We start from the raw sequence: 10,000 nt of genomic DNA on the forward strand, positions 1-10,000 counted from the left end.
AGCTGGAGGAAGCAGCCCGGAGCTAAGCCTCCGCTGCTCGGCTTCATGTCCGCACACGGACCCTCAGTCCACGCGGAGGGTAACCCGGACAGACCCGGGTCTGGGGGAGGGGTTCCGGGAGTGAGGGCGTTACAACGACCGGACTGAGAGGTCGAGAGCCGTCAGATCGAGCTAGCTCTCAGCGGCTAGCTCTCAGCGGCTAGCTCTCAGCGGCTAGCTCTCAGCGGCTAGCTCTCAGCAGCTAGCTCTCAGCGGCTAGCTGCTCTCTCAGCGGGGCTTAGGAGGACAGCAGCGCTTATTTACAAGTGTAACATTGAACGGATCCTGTTTATCTGCAACAAGAGTTGTTCATCTTGTAATAAAGATCTCAATGAGGAAACACGCTGTTTTTTCTATTTTCACTGCATTTTAATATAGGCTATAAATAGTGAATTTTAATATAAAAATATGAATGATTAATCGAAAAATCGATCGTTAATTCTTCCGAGGATCGATTAAGACAATTTAATCGAATGCCCATCCCTAGTTCATTTACGCTGAGTTTTAAATAATTCATACATTTTTAAAGAAATATGCTCAAAATATAAGCAGCCATACTTGGGTTTGTGTCATTTAAGGTACACTGTATGCCTTGGAATTCTCATTGTTAGTTTGAATACTACATTTTGTCACTTTTTCACGAAATGTTCGGTCATGGAAATTTGGTTTAAAGTCGTGGAAAAGTCATGGAAATCCATTGGTCAAAATGTGTCTGAACCCTGGTGCTGGATCTGAGCTCAAAGCTGTTCCACCTCACAAATCCTTTGGTTTAGCTTTGTAAACCGAGCAGCACCTGACTGCTTGTGAGTCTGATGATGATGATGTTGTGTTGAACAGTCGCTGATGTGTGTGTGAGTCCTTGTGTGTGTTTGCTTTCATCAGATGTTCAGAAGTTTCCTCTGAGGATGAAGGACAACGACCTGCTGGTGACCGAGCTGTACCGGGACCCGACTGAAGACGCCATCACCGCTCTCAGTGTCTACCTCACTCCCAAGACAAGTACGGAGCTACCACGCCGCTTCCTGTCAGTCCACAGTGTGTGTCCCCCCCCCACCTCTAACGACCCGCCTCCATGTGATCAGGTGACAGCGGGAACTGGATCGAGATCGCGTACGGGACGAGCTCCGGGACGGTGCGAGTCATCGTTCAGCATCCGGAGACCGTGGGCTCGGGCCCTCAGCTCTTCCAGACCTTCTCCGTCCACCGCAGCCCGGTCACCAAGATCATGCTGTCGGAGAAACACCTCATCTCAGGTGAGGGGGGGGGGGGGGGGGGCGGGACACCGGCGTTTGGATGACACGCGTCAGGAGGAGTGTTTGTTTGTCCTCCGCTCCGTCACAGATTCTTCACGTCCGTGGTCGTCTTCCAGTTTGTGCAGATAACAACCACGTCCGCACCTGGACGGTGACCCGCTTCAGAGGGATGATCTCCACCCAGCCGGGCTCCACGCCGCTCACCTCCTTCAAGATCCTCAGCCTGGACGACGTGGACGGACACGGAGGCTGCAGCGCCGGGACAGAGATAGGTAACACACACACACACACACACACACAGACACACACAGACACACACAGGGGTCATTCCCTCTCAGACAGTCACCAGGGGGCGATCTAAATGTGTTGAGAGTCTTCATCTCGTGGATCTTTATTGATTGTCCTCACTTCCTCTCCTCACTCCCTGTCCTCACTTCCTCTCCTCACTGTCTGTCCTCACTCCCTGTCCTCACTCCCTGTCCTCACTCCCTGTCCCCACTTCCTGTCCTCACTTCCTGTCCCCACTTCCTCTCCTCACTTCCTCTCCTCACTTCCTGTCCTCACTCCCTGTCCTCACTTCCTGTCCTCACTTCCTGTCCTCACTCCCTCTCCTCACTTCCTGTCCTCACTCCCTGTCCTCACTTCCTGTCCTCACTCCCTGTCCTCACTCCCTGTCCTCACTCCCTGTCCTCACTTCCTCTCCTCACTCCCTGTCCTCACTCCCTGTCCTCACTCCCTGTCCTCACTCCCTGTCCTCACTTCCTCTCCTCACTTCCTGTCCTCACTTCCTGTCCTCACTTCCTGTCCTCACTTCCTGTCCCCACTTCCTCTCCTCACTTCCTCTCCTCACTCCCTGTCCTCACTTCCTGTCCTCACTCCCTGTCCTCACTCCCTGTCCTCACTTCCTCTCCTCACTTCCTCTCCTCACTTCCTGTCCTCACTTCCTGTCCCCACTTCCTGTCCTCACTTCCTGTCCCCACTTCCTGTCCTCACTTCCTGTCCTCACTTCCTCTCCTCACTTCCTCTCCTCACTTCCTGTCCTCACTTCCTGTCCTCACCTCCTGTCCTCACTTCCTGTCCTCACCACCTGTCCTCACTCCCTCTCCTCACTTCCTGTCCTCACTCCCTGTCCTCACTCCCTCTCCTAACTGTCTGTCCTCACTCCCTGTCCTCACTCCCTGTCCTCACTCCCTCTCCTAACTGTCTGTCCTCACTCCCTGTCCTCACTTCCTCTCCTCACTTCCTGTCCTCACTTCCTGTCCTCAATTCCTGTCCTCACTCCCTCTCCTCACTTCCTGTCCTCACTTCCTGTCCCCACTTCCTGTCCCCACTTCCTGTCCTCACTTCCTCTCCTCACTGTCTGTCCTCACTTCCTGTCCTCACTCCCTGTCCTCACTTCCTCTCTTCACTGTCTGTCCTCACTTCCTCTCCTCACTTCCTGTCCTCACTTCCTGTCCCCACTTCCTGTCCCCACTTCCTCTCCTCACTTCCTCTCCTCACTTCCTCTCCTCACTCCCTGTCCTCACTTCCTGTCCTCACTTCCTCTCCTCACTTCCACACACACACACAGACACACACAGACACACACAGACACACACACAGACACACACACAGACACACACAGACACACACACACACACACACAGACACACACACAGACACACACACAGACACACACACAGACACACACAGACACACACACACACACACAGACACACACACACACACACACAGACACACACACAGACACACACACAGACACACACACAGACACACACACACAGACACACACAGACACACACAGGGGTCATTCCCTCTCAGACAGTCGATCTAAACATGTGACCGGAGACAAATGATGATGAGAAGAATCAGTTTGTTGAGATTTGGAGGAAATGAACCTCAAAAGTGTGTCGTCTCCTTCCCTGTCATACAGGTGTTGTCCAGCAGAGGTCACACCAGAGCTGTGTGTGTGTGTGTGTGTGTGTGTGTGTGTGTGTGTGTGTGTGGAATGCATCATGTCAATGAGTGTCCACATGGTGACAGTGTGTGTTTGTTTCAGGTCCGTACGGAGAGAGAGACGATCAGCAGGTTTTTATTCAGAGAGTCGTACCGGACACCGATAAACTGTACGTCCGCCTGTCGTCCAATGGGAAGAGGTGAGGAGGGTCACATGACTCAGGGTGGACAGACGTGATGCTCACCAGCCTGTTGCATCATGTCCTGCGTGGGTTTGATCAATGCTGCTGTTATTGAATCTGTGTGTGTCTGTGTGTGTGTGTGTGTCAGGGTGTGTGAGGTGCGCTCGGTGGACGGCTCCTCCATCACGTCCTTCATGGTGCACGAGTGCGAAGGCTCCAGTCGCATCGGCTCGCGGCCGCGGCGCTACCTCTTCAGCGGCCACGGCAACGGCAGCATCCAGATGTGGGACCTGACCACGGCCATGGAGATCGCCGGCAAGGTCGACATCAGAGGTCAGGCGCTCCCGCTCGTCGTTCGCTGACCTTTGACCCACACAACAGCCGGAGACACGTCTGTCCACGAGCGACGTGTTGTTGTCATTTTGTACGTGGCTGTAACGCCTCCTCTCATTGGTCGTCTCACAGCGCTGGGCGGGCCCACGGAGGAGGAGCTGCTGGAGCTGCTGGACCAGTGTGACCTGGCTCTGACCAGAACTCCTGACAGCACCCCGAGAGCCTCCACCTGCAGGTACACACACAGAGACACACACAGAGAGACACACACCCCGAGAGACACACACACACCCCGAGAGCCTCCACCTGCAGGTACACACAGAGAGAGAGACACACACAGAGACACACACACACACACAGAGACACACACACAGAGAGACAGACAGCACCCCGAGAGCCTCCACCTGCAGGTACACACACAGAGAGAGAGACACACACAGAGAGAGAGACACACACAGAGAGAGAGACACACACACACAGAGAGACAGACACACACACAGAGAGACAGACACACACACAGAGAGACAGACACACACACAGAGACACACACACACACAGAGAGACAGACACACACACAGAGAGACAGACACACACAGAGAGACAGACACACACACAGAGACACACACACACACACAGAGACAGACACACACAGAGACACACGCACACACACACAGAGACAGACACACACACAGAGACACACACACACAGAGACAGACACACACACAGAGACACACGCACACACAGAGACACACACACACACACAGAGACAGACACACACACAGAGACAGACACACACACAGAGACAGACACACACACGCACACACACACACACAGACAGACACACACACACAGAGACACGCACACACACACACACACACAGAGACACACGCACACACACACACAGAGACAGAGACACACACAGAGACAGACACACACAGAGACACACGCACACACACACAGAGACAGACACACACACAGAGACACACACACACACAGAGACAGACACACACACAGAGACAGACACACACACAGAGACAGACACACACACGCACACACACACACAGAGACAGACACACACACACAGAGACACGCACACACACACACACACAGAGACACACGCACACACACACACAGAGACAGAGATACACACAGAGACAGACACACACACGCACACACACACACAGAGACACACACAGAGACACACACACACACACACAGAGATAGACACACACACAGAGACGCACACACACACACACACACGCACACAGAGAGACAGACACACACACAGACACACACACACACACACACACACAGAGACAGACACACACATGACTATAGACTGTAAATAATGATGAAGGTGCATCTCCACTTTTGAGGTTAGTCCGATAGAGCCGTGGTGTTGAGGTCATACTCGACCAATCAGGAGTCAGTGTCAGCTGTCAATCATGAAGTCTCCGCCTCTTTTTATATCATTAATATCTGATTCAATCCAAACGGATCAGAAACTGGAACAAACATCAGAGAGAAGAACGAGCTGAAAAAACGTCTTTAAACTGTCTTTAACGTTTACTTGAGGGTTTATAGACTAAAGGTCAGCCGGCCACCAGGGGGCGATCTAAGTGTGTTGAGAGTCTTCATCTCGTGGATCTTTATTGATTGTCCTCACTCCCTGTCCTCACTGTCTGTCCTCACTGTCTGTCCTCACTTCCTCTCCTCACTTCCTGTCCTCACTTCCTGTCCTCACTTCCTCTCCTCACTGTCTGTCCTCACTGTCTGTCCTCACTCCCTCTACTCACTTCCTGTCCTCACTTCCTGTCCTCACTGTCTGTCCTCACTGTCTGTCCTCACTGTCTGTCCTCACTTCCTCTCCTCACTTCCTGTCCTCACTGTCTGTCCTCAATTCCTGTCCTCACCTACTGTCCTCACTTCCTGTCCTCAATTCCTGCCCTCACTTCCTGTCCTCACTTCCTGTCCTCACTCCCTGTCCTCACTTCCTCTCCTCACTTCCTGTCCTCACTTCCTCTCCTCACTTCCTGTCCTCACTTCCTGTCCTCAATTCCTGTCCTCACTCCCTCTCCTCACTTCCTGTCCTCACTCCCTGTCCTCACTTCCTGTCCTCACTCCCTGTCCTCACTCCCTGTCCTCACTCCCTGTCCTCACTTCCTCTACTCACTTCCTGTCCTCACTTCCTGTCCTCACCTCCTGTCCTCACTTCCTGTCCTCAATTCCTGTCCTCATGTCCTCACTCCCTGTCCTCACTCCCTGTCCTCACTCCCTCTCCTCACTCCCTCTCCTCACTTCCTGTCCTCACTCCCTCTCCTCATGTCCTCACTCCCTCTCCTCATGTCCTCACTGCCTGTCCTCACTCCCTCTCCTCACTTCCTGTCCTCACTCCCTCTCCTCATGTCCTCACTCCCTGTCCTCACTTCCTGTCCTCACTTCCTCTCCTCACTCCCTCTCCTCACTTCCTCTCCTCACTTCCTCTCCTCACTCCCTCTCCTCACTTCCTGTCCTCACTCCCTCCCCTCATGTCCTCACTTCCTGTCCTCACTCCCTCTCCTCATGTCCTCACTTCCTGTCCTCACTCCCTCTCCTCACTTCCTGTCCTCACTCCCTCTCCTCATGTCCTCACTGCCTGTCCTCACTTCCTCTCCTCACTTCCTGTCCTCACTTCCTGTCCTCAATTCCTGTCCTCACTCCCTCTCCTCACTTCCTGTCCTCACTCCCTGTCCTCACTTCCTGTCCTCACTCCCTGTCCTCACTCCCTGTCCTCACTCCCTGTCCTCACTTCCTCTACTCACTTCCTGTCCTCACTTCCTGTCCTCACCTCCTGTCCTCACTTCCTGTCCTCAATTCCTGTCCTCATGTCCTCACTCCCTGTCCTCACTCCCTGTCCTCACTCCCTCTCCTCACTCCCTCTCCTCACTTCCTGTCCTCACTCCCTCTCCTCATGTCCTCACTCCCTCTCCTCATGTCCTCACTGCCTGTCCTCACTCCCTCTCCTCACTTCCTGTCCTCACTCCCTCTCCTCATGTCCTCACTCCCTGTCCTCACTTCCTGTCCTCACTTCCTCTCCTCACTCCCTCTCCTCACTTCCTCTCCTCACTTCCTCTCCTCACTCCCTCTCCTCACTTCCTGTCCTCACTCCCTCCCCTCATGTCCTCACTTCCTGTCCTCACTCCCTCTCCTCATGTCCTCACTGCCTGTCCTCACTCCCTCTCCTCACTTCCTGTCCTCACTCCCTCTCCTCATGTCCTCACTCCCTCTCCTCATGTCCTCACTGCCTGTCCTCACTCCCTCTCCTCATGTCCTCACTCCCTCTCCTCATGTCCTCACTGCCTGTCCTCACTCCCTCTCCTCACTTCCTGTCCTCACTCCCTCTCCTCATGTCCTCACTCCCTGTCCTCACTCCCTGTCCTCACTTCCTGTCCTCACTCCCTCTCCTCATGTCCTCACTGCCTGTCCTCACTCCCTCTCCTCACTTCCTGTCCTCACTCCCTGTCCTCACTTCCTGTCCTCACTTCCTCTCCTCACTCCCTCTCCTCATGTCCTCACTCCCTCTCCTCACTTCCTGTCCTCACTCCCTGTCCTCACTTCCTGTCCTCACTTCCTGTCCTCACTCCCTCTCCTCATGTCCTCACTCCCTCTCCTCACTTCCTGTCCTCACTCCCTCTCCTCACTTCCTGTCCTCACTCCCTCTCCTCATGTCCTCACTTCCTGTCCTCCCTTCCTGTCCTCATGTCCTCACTTCCTGTCCTTCAGTCTTCACTCTCAGTTCACAGACGGCTTCAGGACGGAGCGTCTCCACTCTGCAGGAGGACGAGGAGGCGGAGCTCCGGGTTCGGGGGCCTACCTGTATGGTAGCCTCCCCCGTCAGGCTCCGCCCCCGGTGCCGCTGGCCAAACCTCTCCGAGACGCCGTCCTCTCATCCGGAGCCGGACCCCCGACCTTCGCCGGCCACGGTCCGACCTACAGCCCCCGCCCCCACAGACCCCCGGACGGGGACAGGGAGTGGGGGGGCGTCCGCAGGGGCAGCTTCGTGGAGCGCTGCCAGGAGCTTGCCAAGGGCTCGGAGGCAGCTGGCGGGTCCGGGTTCGGGGTCCTGGGGGGGGCGGAGGGCAGCAGGCGGAGCTTAGCGGTGTGCTCCGAGCTGGAGGCCCGGTTCGTCCTCAGGACGCCGACCACCTTCTCTGTGTCGCCCGGCGCTCGCCATTCCCCCGGATCCCCCCTGTCATCGCTGTCACCATCTCCGTTGTCCTCGTCTTCATCGCACCGCAAGACCACGCCCACTTCCCCAACAAGCCCCACCCCCTGTGCAGTAAGCCCCACCCGGTCTCAGACCCCGGTGTCTCCTCGCCGCAGCGCCGCTCCGTCTCCCGCCGACATCCCAGCATCACCGGAGAGCCCCCCCAGTCCAGACCCCCCCTCCACTGGCCCCCCTGCCGGCCCCCCTGCTGGCCCCCCTGCCAGCCCCCCCGCCAGCCCCCCCGACAGCCCCTCCACTGCCCCCCCCGCCAGCCCCAAACCACACATGAACGAGACCAGCTTCTGATTGGCCGACTCAGACGCTAAAGAGCGACTCAGCTGAAAATGAAAAACTCATTTCCTGGAAACATGTTTTTATCAGATCTGGATTTGTGATGTCACACGTTGAGATGTGAAGCAGCCAATCAGCTCTCAAGGAGTTCTGTTGCCATGACTACCACCTGCCGTTTGGTTGTTTGTTGCCGGACGAACTCGCGTCAGTTTGGAAATGAACGTGAACGACGAAAAAAAGAATCCATATCTTCACATGATCTAAACGACTCAGCGGAGGCCTCAGCGACAGTCCTGACCCTAGCAACCGGTTGCTATGGCGACACAGAACAACACCAGATGCGTCGTAGATTTCAGAATAAAACCGACGCAGTTTCCTGTTTCTTGCAGACGATTTTTGCTTTTGACCTGAAATAATGAGAGAAAAAGCTCAAAATAAATAACCCTGGAAAAAAGAGAAGAAGTTGTTCTCGGGTCAAAGTGGATTAAACGTTGTCGTCTCGCTTCTCGTTCTGGATTCTGTCCGTCAGAGACGACCGAGGAACTCGGGTCACGTTCCAGAGACGTTGAACAACTCGTCAGGTCAGATCCTCGTCCAGGAACTCGAAGCTGTGTCGCGTGTTTGTCTGAAATCAGTGATTCGCTGGTTCACTGGTTTCTGATGTTGAATTCTCCATCAGGAGGTGGAGACCAAACATGGAGCCACTGCCCCCCGGTGACAGAAAAGGTTACTGCAGCGTCATCTGTGCTTTTGTAGCTTTTTGATAAAGTTTTTAAAAAAACAGAAACTTTTCTATCTCTTCCTGCTCTGAATGATCCGACTCATGAGTCTGTTCAAACAAAACTAAAGTTTTTTTATTGAAGCTTTATTTTTCTAATTTGTATGTTTGTGATGTAAGAAAACGTCATCGTCTGTTTCTTCACGGAGTCAAACACAAACATGTCACAGTGTTTAATTTTCCATTAATGTTTGTTTTTTAACATTAAGAATTGACGAATGGTAAAAACAAAGTGAAACTCTGTTGTTTTATTTTACAGCTTCATATTATTGTCAGGTAATAGAACCAATATATACAAGCTGTAAGTTAACTACGAAACTCAATTTATTAATCGATTAATCACCACAGCTCCATAGTTTAGTGACATTTAACAGATTTATTTAATACTCGAAGAAGATGAATAGAGTAACTGTATTTTTTGTTGATTTCTGATATTCACGTTTCACTCGTGGTTATAATCAAATCATTTTCTCAGTAGGATTTCCAGGTTTCCTGCGACACACAAACGCATCATCCTTCCATCATCCAGTGTTTATCATCATCAGTCACATGTTGTTCCAGCTGATCTCAGGTCTCAACAGTTTGTATAAATAATAAAATCAGACTCCTGAAGATGAGAATCGTGTGTTTTTATTAAACTTTCAGTTCAAACAACTCAAACTAAACGAGTCATCTGACGACGATCGATCGTTTCTGTACACGAGACAAACTCAGTTATCCACCTCAAACGCCCCGAGAAGAAGTTCACATAAAAATATCTTTTACAAAAATATGGATTTTATACATGAGAGGTGTCCGGGTTCCGATGAGGATGATGATGATGGAGCTGAAGGTTCCAGATGTGAACAGATGTTTCTCTCACGTTCGATATCTGAACACAGACTGAATGAATTCTCTGTTTCTCCGAGTCGACGACGACTGA

The 10,000-nt window shown here is 52.9% G+C and overlaps 1 protein-coding gene across 1 annotated transcript in view; it reads left to right on the top strand.

The window, feature by feature from the left end:
• The window catches only part of shkbp1 (SH3KBP1 binding protein 1), an 18,024-nt gene extending 8,377 nt beyond the window's left edge, over positions 1-9,647 (top strand). Inside the window, exons 11-17 of the mRNA XM_061072872.1 lie at positions 922-1,038; positions 1,122-1,292; positions 1,409-1,564; positions 3,352-3,448; positions 3,579-3,763; positions 3,896-3,998; positions 7,526-9,647. Coding sequence (XP_060928855.1) covers positions 922-1,038; positions 1,122-1,292; positions 1,409-1,564; positions 3,352-3,448; positions 3,579-3,763; positions 3,896-3,998; positions 7,526-8,315 — 1,619 coding nt within the window. The 3' untranslated portion in view covers positions 8,316-9,647. The remainder of the gene's footprint in view (positions 1-921; positions 1,039-1,121; positions 1,293-1,408; positions 1,565-3,351; positions 3,449-3,578; positions 3,764-3,895; positions 3,999-7,525) is intronic.
• The last annotated feature ends 353 nt before the right edge of the window (positions 9,648-10,000 follow it).

Source organism: Limanda limanda, chromosome 6 (genome assembly GCF_963576545.1).
Source record: "Limanda limanda chromosome 6, fLimLim1.1, whole genome shotgun sequence".
Lineage (NCBI taxonomy): Eukaryota > Metazoa > Chordata > Actinopteri > Pleuronectiformes > Pleuronectidae > Limanda > Limanda limanda.